The sequence below is a fragment of the Acanthaster planci genome, linkage group LG20 (genome assembly GCF_054643075.1).
Source record: "Acanthaster planci isolate LZ-2023a linkage group LG20, COTS_SCS, whole genome shotgun sequence".
Lineage (NCBI taxonomy): Eukaryota > Metazoa > Echinodermata > Asteroidea > Valvatida > Acanthasteridae > Acanthaster > Acanthaster planci.
In genome coordinates this window covers 1,826,000-1,842,364 of record NC_141796.1, presented here as the reverse complement: position 1 = coordinate 1,842,364, position 16,365 = coordinate 1,826,000, and the positions used below count along the sequence as shown (strand labels likewise).

The following is a 16,365-nucleotide window of genomic DNA, read 5'->3' as shown; positions in this document are numbered from 1 at the left end:
CTTGTTTACTTTGCCTCCAGTGCCACCTCGTTGGAATGAAAAGCCGATTAGTAAAACGGTTACCGAAGGTGATGACGTCACTCTCCGATGCGATGCACGTGGTACTGAACCACTTAATGTCACGTGGCGTATCGAAAACGGCGAGGTAGGCCTTCAACACACAAACACCACTAGCTTTTATGGAAGTGTAGCAGACCAGTACATTAGGGGGCACCGTTTAAAGTGGGTAAATTTGGAGTAAATGCCAGAATTTCACCAAAACCAAATAGCGCCCTCCTATTGTGTCCGTTTAAACCTCAACTAGTCAACTGGCAGTGCCCCTAATCAGCCCACATATTTCATTGATATTGAAGCCACCAGTGGCCACCTTACCATGCGAATTACAAAGGTAATTCAAAGCAATTGCTTGCTACTGTTAACCAAATCGTTATTGGCAACAGCAGTAACGTTATTGAATGCAAGCCAACGCCCCTGGTATTTGGCATGGTAAGATGGTTGCCGGTGACGTCTTTCGAAAGTAACTTGAGCATGGAGTTTACACTTGCGCGAACATGACCTCTTTCCAAATTTCAATTTTGAAAGTTTTTCTGTGTTGTTTACGAAATCTGTCTGGCTTTTGGCTCTTGTATCGGCCTTGAGAAGAAACACCCTTCATCATTTGCAAAGAGCAGTGCTGTTGGGAGTGTTCATTTTGTTCTTAGCGATGCGACTGTAACGCGTGCATTTCATAGTTGTTTGTGAATCAACAAAGGGCAGTTCCTACCAGAGGAGCCTCCATTGCCAGGAAAATTGCGCCCTCTCTTGGTCACGGTCGGGGCGCAGAGTGCCGTTCCTCTGACTGCATTACTTCAGCCTAAAGTGATTTTGAATGTCAAATTGATATGATGTACCTTTCAATCGTGTTTTTCTTCCCTAGAAAAATTTTGCAAGGAGGGAACTACTACTTGAAGATATAAAAAGGCATTTTGTTAATTATTTGCTTCTTAAGCATTGTGTGGCAAGAATTCTTATTTGCTTTCGAATGAAATATTTCAGATTAAGCTTCTCAAGCGTGATTGACGAAGAAAAAGTCTCAGCACCAATAGCGACTTTATTTTCGATTTCATTCCGATTCAGAATATCAGCATGCCTTTCGACATCTACCCGCGTTTCTCCATCGACAGCAATACCAATTCCTTCCGAATCGCCGGTGTGCAGCCCGCCGATAAGGAGTTCGTCTACCATTGTGAGATAGCCAACGAAGCCGGAGCCATAGCAGCTAGTGCTAAACTTCAAGTCATAGGTGAGTTCCCGGCCTAGTTACTCTGATCATGGCTGAGAATTGGACGTGTGCCTACTGGAGCCAATGATGTTGGGAAAAGATTTTCCGTGGTTTAGATTAAGTTTTGACTACAGCTTTACAACATTTTTGAAGATCTCCTCCTCCTACACTTATCACAGAGCATTGGCAGTTGCCCACAATTGCCGCCCCCTTGCCCAACAAGACCGCCTTCGTGGGCGACGATGTGCGCATGTCCTGCCAAGCCTCGGGAGATCCTGCGCCACAGGTGGCGTGGTTCCTGCAGGACCTTAGCATCGACACGCTGCGGGATGCGCGGTTCACCGTCAGTGAGAGCGGGGAGGAGTTGCAGGTCAGGAACCTGAATCTGCGAGATTCCGGCACCTACAGCTGCGTGGCAGCTAACGTGAACGGGATCAAGAGAGTGAAAGGCGAACTCCGCGTCGTTGGTAAGAGTCGAAAAAAGTCAAAAGCTGAAGTAATTTTCAACGTTCATCTAACAAAGTTTTACTCATTTAAGTGAATGACTTTAATTTTTAAATTTAATAACTCCCTCCTGAGTAATTTGTCCATCAGTTGTGATTTTAGATACTGCTCGTGAGTGTTGGAACTTCGAGATAGGTCCCGTTTGGTATTTCAAAAAGGCTAGACATGCATAACGGAATTAAGTACCTGACGTCATCCTGGTTGAAACGTGTACAGTGCGCATCTGTCTGAGTCTGTCTGACTACTTTGATTGGTGGAAATTCCGTATTCATTATGCAGGATCATGTCGTTCATATGCAAGAGGGGGTCCGATTGGCTTATCCGTCAAGTCGGACTTACTGACTGGTGACGTATGACGCACGTTGTACAATAAAACCTATCAAATGAGGCAGCTTTTAAAGGTTATGCGAGCTGCCGGGCCGAGCACAACGACCATGTAGTGCGTACAGGCTTAGGGGATGGCTGACTGGGGAAGAGCAATATAAGTCCGACTTGATTCAATCCAGGGCCAACCAGGCTTGTTCTTGAATGGCCTCCAACGCTTTTAAGCATGTGCTGTTGAAATATCGAACTGCCTTATTGAGTGACAAGCGATTAACGATCCTCAACCAGTTCATGGGAACTTTACGTGCATTGCATGAAACCGGCCGTGTTATGACTGACTCTCCTGGTAGAATTACAAGTTAATTAAGTTGTGTTGTCTTAGTCTCTTAATCTTGACAAATAGACAGCATCGCAGCCGTTTTAGTTCAGTCATTGCAGGTGTTTTGAATGTTGTGAACCAATCGGGTATATTTTTTGGTGATATGAGCGGCGACACTTTTTCGTAGAAGAAAAGAACTGACCAGTGAATGGAATTGAAAAGAGATTGACCAAAGGTGGAGACTGATCTTGGGACCAAATAAGCCTTTTGCGAGTTACGCACATTTGAATAAAATCTGGTACACTAAGTTATCTGATTGCACATAAACATAACAATTTTAATTCTCCAGACTAAAGACACTGTTGCTATACCTCGTGTTTCGGGGCAAGCTTTTGCATAGCAACCACCATCTCTGGAATGGACTGGTTCCTTTGTGCCCTTCTTATCCATTGAAAACCGTGTATTGGTGCAAGGCGTCTCATATGTTATTAAGCAAAAGCTTGCCCCGAATCACGAGGTACAGCAACTAGTGTCTTTAGTATGGAGAATTCAAATTGTTAATTCAGATGAATTTAAGAACTCTGTGTACATCCATGAGATTTTGTTTAAATGTAACTCACAGAAGGCTCACAGAATTATGTAAAGTTCTTTAAGTTTTGTTATTTTAGACTCTTAATCGTGACCATTAAAGTTTGTTCGGTTTACTGGATCAATAGAGCCAAGCTTGAAGTTGACAAACGGCCTCACCAACACCACTGTCGAGAACGGCAGCGCACTGAACCTTTTCTGTGCAGCCTCTGGCGAGCCTAAGCCTGAAGTCACGTGGTTCTTCAACGACAAGCCAATCAATGTGACCGTGTCGCCGTCCTACATCATCGAGGGCGGGGCGTTGACGGTGAGGGAGATGACGTCACAGCATGAGGGCAAGTACGGCTGCTTGCTCAACAATGAGTTCTTTGTGGTGTCGTCGATCGCCATGGTCAACATCAGTCGAAGTGAGTTTAACCCTGAAAGGTCCGGGCAGAATTTGCCCTCAACCTACTTGTTCTATATCACTACCTTGATTTTTGTGCCAAGTGTGAATTCTTTTTAGAAGTTTTCACAGCAACCTGTTGAGCACCGTTGACGTAAATTGTGTATGATTCGGACGCACCATTCTCGGAAATATCTCGAGTGAAATCCTCTTGGCGGCATGCAGGAAAAGTGTGCCGATTCGCAGATGATGGTGTGAAATACCAGTGACCTTAACTGCTACAAGTTTTTTTCGATTACGTTGAATCTTGCCAATGATGAGATGTCCATGTGTAATAGTGTCACATCAACTTTAGAGCAGATTGCTATTTGCAAAAGTGAAATATGAACCTTGATAGTCTAGCTTTGAAGTGTACTGGAATTTTTTTGTTGGAAGGACCAGCCACGCCCACAACAGATAATGAGGTCTCCATCCCAATGTTGAACAAGACATCATCAGTAGACCCACCAAAGACGCCTGGAATGGAGAACGCATCCTGCCAACCGTGCCCAAGTTTGTATATGTTTAGATGCAACCTAACCAAACAAGTCACAAGTTGATAGAGCCACTTTTGAGTTTAACGACCTTGAAAATAATTTTACACAGAGAAAACCAACATGAACCATTGGCATTGTTCACCCACATAACGCTGATTGGTTTCATCAGGCTGCTGTTAACTGAATGATATATCAAAACAGAAATCTCATGGTTTGCTCTTTCTAATGCAAATTAATTGCTTTAGGAAATGGCCTTGAGACTCATTTTGTGGGATGCGGTCACATAGGATGACAGACCGAGCATACTGTTCGAAACGTTGAGTTCCCTCCAGTTCTTATCAGAACCACACGTACTCAGAGATTGCGTTATCAAGAACTGTATACTCATTTTTGACTCGCTGTTGAGTCATTCCATGAAGTTCGGGCACAGTTTGTGACGGCGTCCCTTGTTACATCGGTAACTTTTATTGCCCATTATTTTCACATTACAACAGATTAAGTCTTATTATTCAGCAAAGATGAAGCACACCACTACAAGAACCTAGATTTAGAACAATGTCATTTTAAAATCCACATGCAGGGAAAAAAGATGTTTATTTTCACTGATGTAACAAGGGACGCCGCCACAAACTGTGCCCGAACTTCGTGGGATGACCCTGTTGTGAATTGAGGGCTGAAAGTGCTGGCTCACAAACTCAACTTACAAAGAGTAACGCATGTTGTTAAAAGTACGTGCCTTGCTCAGACAGACAACTTTCACAGCTGTTTGAGTCAATGCAGGTCGATCTTTTGAATGTTATGAACCAATCTGGTATATTTTACTTGCTGGTGCGAGCAGTGCATGACTTTATGCTGATTTTGCCCAAGAAAGTCATGGCTATAATAGTGCACCAGTGGTGTAGCTAGGATTTTACTAGTGGGGGGCCCAAGGGTAAGCATCTTATGGGGGGGGCACCAACTTCAGTGGTGTTGTTTTGTGGGGGGCAAGCTTTGTTAGCCCTAATCAATAACCATTCATCTGTTTTTTGCGGGGGGGGGGCACCTGGGGGCATCGGGAATTCATGGGGGGGGCACGTGCACCCCCAAGGCCTCCCTGTGGCTACTGTGATGCCCTTGTGCACCACACTTTTATGGAAAAAAAAGTGACCAGTGAATGGAATTGAGAAGAGATTGACCAAGGGTGGAGACTAATCTTGCCACCAAATAAGCCTCACGATCGAGTTATGTCCATTTGAATACAATCTGGTATACTGATTGAGTTGTCTTATTGGACATACGTAACAATTTCAATTCCCCAGACATTGTGCTATGACTTGCCACTTAAGTTAACAGAAGACCCTGGTCCACGTGTTTTGTTGTTTTTATTTGCACAAGTTGGGGACGGACAAGTACTCTCTTATCGGAAACTGGTTCTTGAGAGGAGACTAGTCATCATGATCCTCCTGGACGCTTTCCCTATTGAGATATTGGATACTTCCCTTTGAAAAAAAATTCCTCCAGAGCCACGATTATATAGCCTTTATTCAAGTCAGACATCTCCAGCTTGTTATGTAAACAAAATTTTTTTCCCAGGGTCGTGTGTGTGTGTGATGGCTTGGCAATAAGGGCGTATCCTCCGATTAATCTATAGTCCATAGACATTCCAACTTGCATTATACACTCATCGGCAATGCCAAATCCTTATCATGTAAGGTTTCACTTTGGTACATTTTCTAGAGCTCCAAGCGATGCCTTGCGACGGCGATCAAAGGCCCGCCATCAAGCCTCGTCGCTATGACATAACGGACGCTGGCTTGAAGGGATACTTCCGGGGATGGGTTGACGTCACAGGACAGGGCGCCGCCAACGACTATTGTCGGTAAAGTCACCAAACTTTTCTTTGTCAAAAGCCAATTCATTTTTGGTGATTTGGTAAATGAAAGATTTATTGTGAGCGCTCTTGAAAAACTTAGCTGTAATCACCCGTTGCAATTCGGACGGTACATTTTCAGAAGTTCTTCACATAAGATTTGAAAGGTTATAATATTTGGGTCATTCTATATGATATAGGGGTCCAGTTTCATGTCTGTGTCACATCTGACATATGATTTTGTAAACCCAGAATGTTTTCCCGTATTCCAGGAGTGATGAATTAATGCAAATTATCTGCTTAACCACTAGAAATAGTTTTAAATCAATTTCAGTGATATTTCCACGTCAAATGACACAGGTCGAGTGTAACCGAGACATAAAAATATCACACTTTTGGTCCCCGAATTTATAGAATGAACCATGTACACATTTTGGTGGCCTTTTCTGTTGAAATTGGGCAGTCATACAATTAATGCAATCCACTACGCATGTCCTGGAATTTACAATAATTTGACCCAATTTGGAACATCTGAGAGTTGGGGTTTTGATGTGCTTGCTCCTGTAGTGTCCCGCGCTCTTACGCGTCCACTCCTGACCACCATAACTCTACCCAGCAACGGTACCCATTTTAGAATGTCCTTGTAGCTCTGCCCTCTTCTGGATCCTGATGGCCCCACCTGCTACCCATCAATCATTGTACCCCATGTATAGGGGTGCAGTGTCCCAATTCAAGGAAAATTCTCCGCCAGGCCGAGGCGCAGAAAAAGTACCCCCAGAGATTGTTTCGAAAAGAGGGGTCTGTTTGGGCCAGGAAATGGTGGAATTGTGTCAGTATGGCCCAGGATCATCTCTGTAGATTCAGGGGCACCCATCTGGGGGCAAAGCAGACAAAAATGGGATTGAAAATTAGTCAGAAGAGCCCCAGGAAGGTGAGGGATGTCATTTGAAAAATGGCCGCTGGGAGGGCTTGGCAACATTCACTTTTTGGGGGGTGAGTTTGTTTTGGGCGGATAATTAAAAAATTCATTGGTTAACCTACTAAAAATTGAAAATCAAATGAAATCTGAAGGACCAAACAGCACATTGATTTTTGTTTGAGAGGCCTCAGGGACTTCAGTTGCCTGCCATGGGGCTCCAAACTTGGTTGATTTTACACTATTTTCAATGGAGCTTGAATTAGTTCAGTGCACCCATAGAGTGTATATGTGTATAGTATAGTTGTACTCCTGCATCTGGCACACAATAAACCAAGCAATCGTCAGAACAACTCAAGCTTATATCCAGCACAGGATATTACAGCTCCCATTGCTAATTTCAAATAGGGGAATACAGACACGCTAACAGGTATACTAGCTTTGAATAAACAGGGGCATGAATTTTCTTTCAACCTCATATCCAGAAAGTAACAACGCTAAATGATAGTGAAGATAAAGGTCATTTCCTCACCCTTACACAGAATTATCATGACGCTGACCCGTGGTCTAGACACGTCATTGCAGCTAGCCTGCGCTCTAGCCGGCACTGAGAACCACAGCGAGTACAACTACATGTCCGGCGAGCGGTTTGATGCCGGCCACATGGACACGTGGTACATGAGAGACGAGGACGGCGACGGGAGGGACGACTACTGCAGGTGAGCGTCGTATTTCTGCTCTGCTTCTAGCTAGGGCACTGGCTGAAGAACTAGTTTGTTGGCTTTTAACGTTTGGGTCTAACTGTGAATCTCCTTTGCTTTTATCATACACGTTTTTTGACGTTCCCGCCGTAAATAATCGATCTATTCTAGCATAGATCATCTCTTGAGTCAGCGATATCAGGCAGAGCCGAAACCGAGATGTAGCCAGAGTTTGAGAGAGGCGGCCGTCTCTCCAGCGTGGCCACATCTCTTTAATCTTCAAACATCATGGTCAGAAGTGTTGCCCAGAGTTGAGCACAAATTTATGGGCACTGGTCTAGTGACGTGATATTTTAATTTAATGAAATAAAACAGCTTCAGATGAAGATGTTAATTGGTTGTCACGTGATGCAAAGAAACATCTATATTTTATCGTTAATTTTGCCAGACCACAATTAGATGGCCATTTCAACAGTCATTCGCTGGTATTGAAGTTAACACACTGTCCCTTGGCAAACCCAGTGGCGTATAAACACAGGGGGTGCCTGGGGTGGACGTACCCCCCCCCACAAATTCCACTGAAAGCTGGTGCCCCCCATTAGATGCTGGTGCCCCTTGTCCCTCTCGTAAAACCTAGCTACGGCACTGGACAAACCTCAATCATTCTGATGCATTCATTGCAATGTGACCGGTTGCGATGTTCCCTTTCAGGTGCACCAGCGACGCTCCAGACGGTCAGTATGTCTACTGCACCAAGGCCGACATCGGCGGGTTCCACGGAGCCCCCGGCGTGGGCGAGTCACAGTATTCCTTCAGGGTGCCCAACGGTGACCGCCGGCTCCTCCGGAAGTGCCGCAAACGGAAGGTGGACCCCTTCTTTGGGGTGGCCAGCTTGTCTGACAACTGAGGCAGGGGTAACTCATCAGTTCCCAGAAGAGCCGCGACATGAATTATCTACTTGGTCAGACTGACGTCCAAATTCTGTGAGCAGTATTGCTACTAATGTTGACTACTTAATTAAATCCTAGTCCTACCCAAGTAACGATCACAAGTTTAGAGAGTGAGTCAAGTTTCATTTGAGAGATGTCCGGAAGGCATGCTGTCTTTGAAAAAAGGAACTTGGTGGTACGTTTCACCATGGCAGTTTTGATTAACGGAGGCTGAAGTATATTGATAATGTGTTTGGCAAAATCAGATGTACTTATTGCTAAAACTCACGTCACACCGACTAACCCGAGGCTGAAATGGTTTTTAAAAGGGGAAAATAATATCTCAGAATTTTGGAAAGATGCCAAACAAGTTGAACCCTTGTGAATGATTTTTATTTTGTCTAAAATACTAGTTATGCAGTATTAATTTAAAAAAAAGAAACCGAATTGTTTTCAACACTCAAGTGGCGCATGTCTGAACACCTGTTTGTTTCATGGCCATTCCTTAGTCATGTGACCGCCTTTCCACCAATCAAATTTTACTCTCCGGCCACGTGGATTGCTGTCAACCAACTGGAACACCTGAAATATTAATGAATGGCATTTCGAAATACAGAAAACTTGTACTATAATTATTTTTTGACGATCGGGGGAAAAATGAAGAGAGAGAATTGGTATTTTTGTAAAACTGTACACTACACGGTACTTCTACGGGTATCCAGAGCGGATGCGTTGGTTCGCCATGAACGCTCGAGGGGCAAAGTTAAAGAGGTGAATTGCGAGAAAAATGTGACACACAGAGACTGTATTTGGAATTACCTTTTGACACTTGCTTGACTTTAATTAATAAAGCCATCTTTGTGTAATCTCTATATTAACTATTTTTGCAGGTCAGTTAATATTCGCTATAAATAATGTTATGATGTTGATACGCTTGTTTTGGAAAATAGTTACGATTTTAGATGTGATTTGTAAACGTTAGAGGAAGAAGGATCACTAGAGGTGGATGAAAAATGGAACATTTTTGTTTCTGGTATGAAAAGCTGTTGGAGAGTGGGGACTGTCGTGTGATCGATGGGTACCTTATCGTTCTTGTGAGGGGGTATATTCCAGGAATTCTGTCTTGAGCAGAAAAAAGCCATGTAGTTCGGGCGTGTCCTTTTTGTTTGTAGCGACACGATCGCAACGCGTGCATTTTATGTTGTCGCGTTTTGCTGGGTGACATTTTGTTTCTCACAGATCTGGTTTACGATCAGTGATCCATTGTTGGTCCACTGACACCAGAACCTGCGTAACGGGATGGAGCACAAACCAGCCTAGGGACCTCGTGATTCAGATCCGTGTCAAATAAACAGGCCCTTCCAAGAAATTGTACCTATAGAGTAATGCGTTGCTGCCATCTCTGTGGTGTATGAGAGGCCGTTTTTTTTAAAGTTTAATACGACAGCACACAAGGTTTACTTGAGCCAGCCCAAGTGATACAAAGCCTCTGTGGTGAACTTTGATTTTTATGGGCCAGCTTGGTATGGATAGAACTCCAGTGGTCTTAAGCCTTGCTATTTGTTGAAATTTAGTCTGACAATCGCTGGATGGTTCGGCCTTGTTTTGGAAAGGGCGCATATATTTAAATTGATGTGACGGAATTTAGCTGTGGGGTGCATCAAGCTTATACACCTGTGAATTCTCCGTTTACATCACTGTTGTAGCTTTTGGCCTTCCAATGGCTGGAGAACTATTGCCGGGCATTATTACACAAGCAAAAGAACAGATCTTGTGTTAATCTCAAGAAAATCTCATGAAGCCCGAATGTATACTGTATAGTATTTCATGTGCCAGAGTTGCATATTAGAGAGAGTAGCACCAGCTTCAGATTTCGGAAACAAAATGGCTGCTCAATGTGTGTACAGTAGAGCATGTGGCCATTGTATACTGTCCATGTGCACTGGCCCATACACCTGCCAGTTGGTTTCCAGTAATGCCGACACTCATGTCGTAATTCTCTATACCTGGCTCTGACAAGTGTCAACCCTCTGTAACACTATCTAGGGGTGTTAGTATCCATTTTGAGGTAAACAGTGAACTCCAAACTGGCCTGCCCCACATGGAAGGCAGTAGGGAAAAGGTCTGTATCAATTGTGTCTCGCTGATACTAGGTAAAACGAGCACGAACACGGAATGGCTTCAGAATGGAAAGTCCAGTGTTCATGCACAATGCTGTTCAGATTTCCAAAGAGCTAGTTATATAAACATGCTGTCAATTTAAGTTTGTATAATTCGATTGTGAAATCGGCTACTAATATCAGCATAAGACTTGCCCCTTAGGGTATGCATCGTGAACTTACAAATTTGTAAAGTTCAGGACACCGTTGTATTTGACAGTAAGCTTTGAGATGATTATTTCAACCATCGTGTACATGTCTGTATAGTGAAAAAAAGTACATTAAAGTGACAAGCTGTGTTTCCGGTGCCATTTTACTCCTTGGCGTATAGATTTCCAATATTTTATTCCAGCCTGATACACGGGTGGTTGAGAGAAAAACCCCAAACTGGTTTGTCCAGTTTGGTGAGCATGCACAAATATTCAACAAAACATTACAAAACAAACACCTTCAATTTGGCAACAAGTTTCCTTTCAAAATACAATTTGCATACAACAAAACACTCCTTGCACGAAACATTCAATGCTGAACTCTCGAGGAAATGCAACTGGGTCATTCCATGAAGTTCGGGCACTGTTTGTGACGGCGTCCTTTGTTACCTCGGTAACTTTTATTGCCCTTTATTTTCTCATTACTACAGATTAATTCATATTTTTCAGCAAAGATGAAGCACACCACTACAAGAGCAATGTCAATTTAGAATCCACATGCAGGGAAAATTTTCACTGATGTAATAAGGGACGCCGTCACAAACTGTGCCCGAACTTCGTGGAATGACCCAATTCAATAATTGTCTACGTCCTCAAGTTTACACTACATGAAACTACACTAGAAATGGTTTGTTTTTTTGCAATCACTCGGCATCGTGGGGCTCCCTCTGTTGACCCAACCCAAAACTTTTAATTCTTCAAATGCACCTTTGAGGGCGTACTGCATTTCTGCAACAGCGACAAACATACTTCAGTCATTCAATCAAACTTCTTCGTTGTACAGCTGTGGGAACTGGATCGTGCGAGTTTCGTTATTTCTCTGAAAAAATTTGCATAGTTCACTGGGATCATCGGGGTTTTCATGAACCAACAGAGGGCGGTGTATACACTGCAAATACAGTTGTGGTAGTGGGATCCTTGTCAGGAGAAAAATATCCTTTTAAGAGAAAAAGAGAGAATGTTTTAATGAGATTGGAAATAGATACATGTGCTTCTTAAATGATACTTCTTAGTGGATATTGTTATAAGGGCATGTGGAACAACACGGGGGAAACACTTCCAGGAGAAAAATATAAAAAGGAAAAAAGTCAGAATCAAGTTGCCCCCAAGTAATCTGTTTGGCGATTTTCAGTCGCTTGATTTTTGATGCTTCGTGTTCAACTCATACATACAGTGCAGATGTGCACAGAAATGCACGCACCCTCGAATTCTCTCAACATTCTGACGTACGTCAAACTGCCGGTAGATTTGAAAATGCACGCACCTCCATGGACACAGTACCCTTCACCTATCCTATGCTATGTCTCCATACCTTGACACGATCTCAACACCCGGCAACATGCATATGTTGTACACTACCAATTAAGATTTAACACTAGTAATACACTAAAAACATGTAAAAGGTCCATGACCCCAAATTATACCCATAAGTATAACTACATCCCAGGAGAATAGTTGAACTCCCCTTTAAGTGTGAACAATGTCACTGGTTGCGTCACAAAGTGATGTACAGTATAGGACAGTTTTGGGGCACGACCAAGAGACGTACCATCCATAGACATTGTACATGCCATACAACAGTTCGTGATGCAACTGACCATGTGACACCTTTTCACATGAGCGTGATGATTGAATTTTTGTGCCTGTGCATAATCACAAAGACGTTTGTTCACTTTTGGATTTTAACACTTGTTGGGGGGTCTGGAGGTGCCTTATTGGTTGCGGTTTACACCAGCAAAAGAACTCGACTGTAACACTGATTTAAATCTAGTGAGTCCAAAGCAGTCCAGGACATTCCAATCATGGTTTGAGTGACGTTGAAGCCTTTTGGAAGTGTAGAGTCCTGGCGTCAAAACAGCCAACTGGGATACTGCGTATGTTGCCCCTCAAGTTGGATGTAAGACGCAGGAGATTTTGTTGATTTTAGGAAATGCTTCAACAATGAATGCCCAGGTAATGACTCGCATCTCGTTTATTAACATGTATCTATCCTCCTTTAGGTAAATGTGCTTACTTTTGATCTATCACCTCTGACCCCTGACTTTTGACCTGCCTCGTCGCTATCAACATTTTTAGTGGGAAAGTACTGCATTTGTTAAAATCCAAATGTGACTTTTTTCGACTGAGCTTCCATAACATTTTAAGTTCCCACAGAGTTTGAAAAAACAGACATGTTAAGCAGAGCTACCTGCAATTTCGTCATCAAGACCCCGAAGAGAAAAACTAACATAAATAACTAATATACACATACCATGAAATAAACCATACACGGAAAATGACTGGGTGCTTACACATTGATTCTAAAGATGAACGAAGAAATTGAGCAGAGTGGGATTCGAACCTGTAACCTGTGGAACCATGAATATACACTCCAACAACTAAACTACCAGCCCCCATGTCGGCCGTACTTCCCGATTGTCAATATCGTTATTCAGGAGAACTAGCCAGAAAACCACCAACACAGGGCTGGGGGGGGGAACCCAGTTGGTAGACCACTGGCATGGTGGTCTGGAGGTGGCAGGTTCAAAACTCTCCGAACTCAATTTCTTTGGTCATCTTTATCATTAAGACACACATAGATGTATTATAATTTTTACAGATGAGAATGACATGAATTCACAAGAGTGACGGAAAAGAATCCAAGAAATTCTCGTTGAAAACGAATGCATTTTAAACTGAGTATACATGTACTTGACTTCTGATTTGCATGTGCAAGCCCTTAACAAAGGCTTTCAAATGATGCCGAGGGATTTATAGACCTAGAAAGGAGATGAAATTAAGGTTTCAGAAACAGAAGAACAGATTTTAAAAGAAAAAAATTGATCCTCGAAATGGCAAAACTAAGGTTTAAATGTATGTTGCTTCCCATCACCTTCGAATCGAGGACAATACCTTAAAAGTTGTGGGTTCGATTTCACGAAACTGGTCAACACCCATAACCCATGCTATGACAATGATGAGAAATCAATCAATGCAACGTATCTGACCAAGAATTTTTACTGGGGTCATTTTAATTGCGTTATATCACAAGCGTCATATTTAAGTACAACAAAGTTTTGTGGATTTCAGTGAGACAATGTCAAATATTATCAGCCAGGAATCCAGTGTTTTTTTTTTTTTTCGCAATGTCTCAAAACCAAAAAACAGAGAGGCAGCTGGCTATCAAGACCAACTGAACAAAGGTTACACAAGACAGTTCTTTAGTTTGCAATTTCAAGGTTTCTCCTTGGCAAAGTAAACATTTCCTGCCATGTGTACAAAAAATTTATAAATTTATGCAACTCTTTTCAAGACAATGAAATTGTTATTTATTAAAGGAGACTTTGGAAAGACTCAATATGTACCTCCCCAACTCATTTAAACTTTTCATGAGCTGCTATAAAATTTCTAAAACGAAATGTGCAACTTGTTTTCATTACAAATGTAGGAATGCTGGATTATATTTAGTTTCGTGAAATCGTCCCCTGGAATGTTTGCTGAAGTCAGGTTTTTGATTACTGTGATCCTGGTGGGTTCTGATTGGCTGCAGGGGCTGGCATACCGGGCTGTTGGGCTTGCTGTTGGGCTTGCTGTTGGGCTTGCTGTTGGGCTTGCTGCTGGGCTTGCTGTTGGGCTTGCTGTTGGGCTTGCTGTTGGGCTTGCTGTTGGGCTTGCTGCTGGGCTTGCTGTTGGGCTTGCTGCTGGGCTTGCGGTTGGGCTTGCTGTTGGGCTTGCTGTTGGGCTTGCGGTTGGGCTTGCTGCTGGGCTTGCGGTTGGGCTTGCTGTTGGGCTTGCGGTTGGGCTTGCTGTTGGGCTTTCAGTTCAGCCTCTTGTTGAGCTTTCAATTGGGCCTGCTGCTGGGCTTGCTGTTGGGCTTGCTGTTGAGCTTTCAATTGGGCCTGCTGTTGGGCAGCCTGCTCTTGGGCAGCCTGCCTTTGGGCTTCTTGTTGGGCTTGCTGTTGGGCTCTCTGTTGGGCTTCTTGTTGGGCTCTCTGTTGGGCTTCTTGTTGGGCTTGCTGTTGGGCTCTCTGTTGGGCTTCTTGTTGGGCTTTCAGTTGGGCTTGTTGGGCTTGCTGCTGTTGGGCTCTCTGTGCTGCCTCCTGCTGGGCCTTGACTTGGGCTTGTTGCTGTTGGGCTTGTTGGGCTATTTTCTGGGCATCTATTTGTGCTTGTTGCTGCAACAAGAAAGAACAAAATTCAATTGACCGTGCAGATCACATCTCATTCCACGTTGCATTAGTGAAGATTTTGAGTTTGCTACTATGGGCTACGCCTGGGCAGTAATAACTATTGTACATGTAGGTCAGGGTATAAGACAGCAATGGCCAAGTTTGTCAGATTAACCACTCTATTAGACGCAACAGGTCTTTTGCTGGGTTTGGTGAGGAGGGGCATTTCAACTGTGAGTACTTCGAACCAAGTACACGTACACACCACAAAAATATTTATGAACAAAGGCAGTGGATCCCCCAGCCCAGAATAGTTTTACGCACCAACAGGTTCCAATTTCAGCTGCACGAGTTCTGGTTTCAAAACCTGCCTCTGGGCCCCATGAGATAACTCCAACTCAAACAGAAACTCCTGAATGGCTTCCAGGCTACATGGAATCAGAGTATATGCTGGGGGGATCCACAAAGTGGTAGCCTGGATTCCATCACAATGCAAAATACCCACGGCGTTACAGGAACCAGTTTCCAGGGAAATGCGGTATGATATTCAGGCTATCATAAGAAAGATCGGATGTGGCTAGCCTAGCTCCCATACTGGTACTAAAAACTACAGCTTCAGCATAATGAGCTGCTTGAGTACAAACGTGTCATCCATGGCATAATCCCAATTAGGGGGGAGCTGGTTAGCGTAGCGGTTCTTTCCTCGCTTGGCACCAATGAGGCCCGAGTTCGAGTCCCGGCTTGGCCCAGGCTTTAAGTGCATTTGGTTTCCAGTCCGTACTCTCTCTCGCAGGTTTTCTCCGGGTACTCCGGTTTCCTCCTGCCTCTAAAACTAGACCTTCTTCCCAAGTCCGTAATGTAATGCTGATTAATAATGGTTATGAATAAATCTTACTGGCGCAAATAGCCGGAGTGGCTGGAAACGCCATGAAAACAAAACAGCATAATCCCAATTAACCAGAATAAGCCTGTTGCCAGTTAGATTGGAATAAAAGCTGGTACACTGAGTTCTTTCAATCCAGGTGAACATAACGGTTTGAATTCTCCATACTAAAGACACTGTTACCAATACCTCGTGATTCGGGGCAAGCTTTTGCTTAGTTACAATAAGAGACGCCTTGCCTCAATACACTGTTTTCAATGGATAAGAAGGGCACCAAGGAACCAGTCCATTCCAGAGATGGTGGTCGCTATGCAAAAGCTTGCCCCATATCACGAGGTACAGCAACCGTGTCTTTAGTCTGGGGAATGCAAATTGTCATGTTAAAGTGCAATCAGATACGAGTAACTCAGTGTACAAGACTTTATTCAAATTTACCTTGCAAAAGGCTCATTACAAAAACAAAATGTATATTCCATAAATTCTGAAGAATACCAACCTACTGTGAGCAACCACGGCAATGGTACTGCACCGTGTGCGATTTACCCAAGAATACAATACAGAATACTTGGACCATTACATGTGTCATATATCATACCACAGACACTATCATACACAGTACATCAGTAATGTATATCCACACCATGAAGCATGACC

At 43.4% G+C, this 16,365-nt stretch overlaps 2 protein-coding genes across 10 annotated transcripts in view; one reads left to right on the top strand and one right to left on the bottom strand.

Annotated features, from left to right (window-relative positions):
- The window catches only part of LOC110975459 (immunoglobulin superfamily member 10-like), a 42,490-nt gene extending 31,703 nt beyond the window's left edge, over positions 1-10,787 (top strand). For all 3 annotated transcript variants that reach the window (XM_022227979.2, XM_022227980.2, XM_022227978.2), the window contains 8 exons: positions 21-145; positions 1,117-1,282; positions 1,441-1,728; positions 3,125-3,403; positions 3,817-3,933; positions 5,634-5,775; positions 7,225-7,401; positions 8,095-10,787. In XM_022227979.2, the coding sequence (XP_022083671.2) occupies positions 21-145; positions 1,117-1,282; positions 1,441-1,728; positions 3,125-3,403; positions 3,817-3,933; positions 5,634-5,775; positions 7,225-7,401; positions 8,095-8,290 (1,490 nt within the window). In that variant the 3' untranslated portion in view covers positions 8,291-10,787. The remainder of the gene's footprint in view (positions 1-20; positions 146-1,116; positions 1,283-1,440; positions 1,729-3,124; positions 3,404-3,816; positions 3,934-5,633; positions 5,776-7,224; positions 7,402-8,094) is intronic.
- The window catches only part of LOC110975435 (nucleobindin-2-like), a 30,497-nt gene continuing 24,902 nt past the window's right edge, over positions 10,771-16,365 (bottom strand). For all 7 annotated transcript variants that reach the window (XM_087130272.1, XM_087130276.1, XM_087130277.1 and 4 more), the window contains one exon: positions 10,771-14,834. In XM_087130272.1, coding sequence (XP_086986398.1) covers positions 14,175-14,834 — 660 coding nt within the window. In that variant the 3' untranslated portion in view covers positions 10,771-14,174. The remainder of the gene's footprint in view (positions 14,835-16,365) is intronic.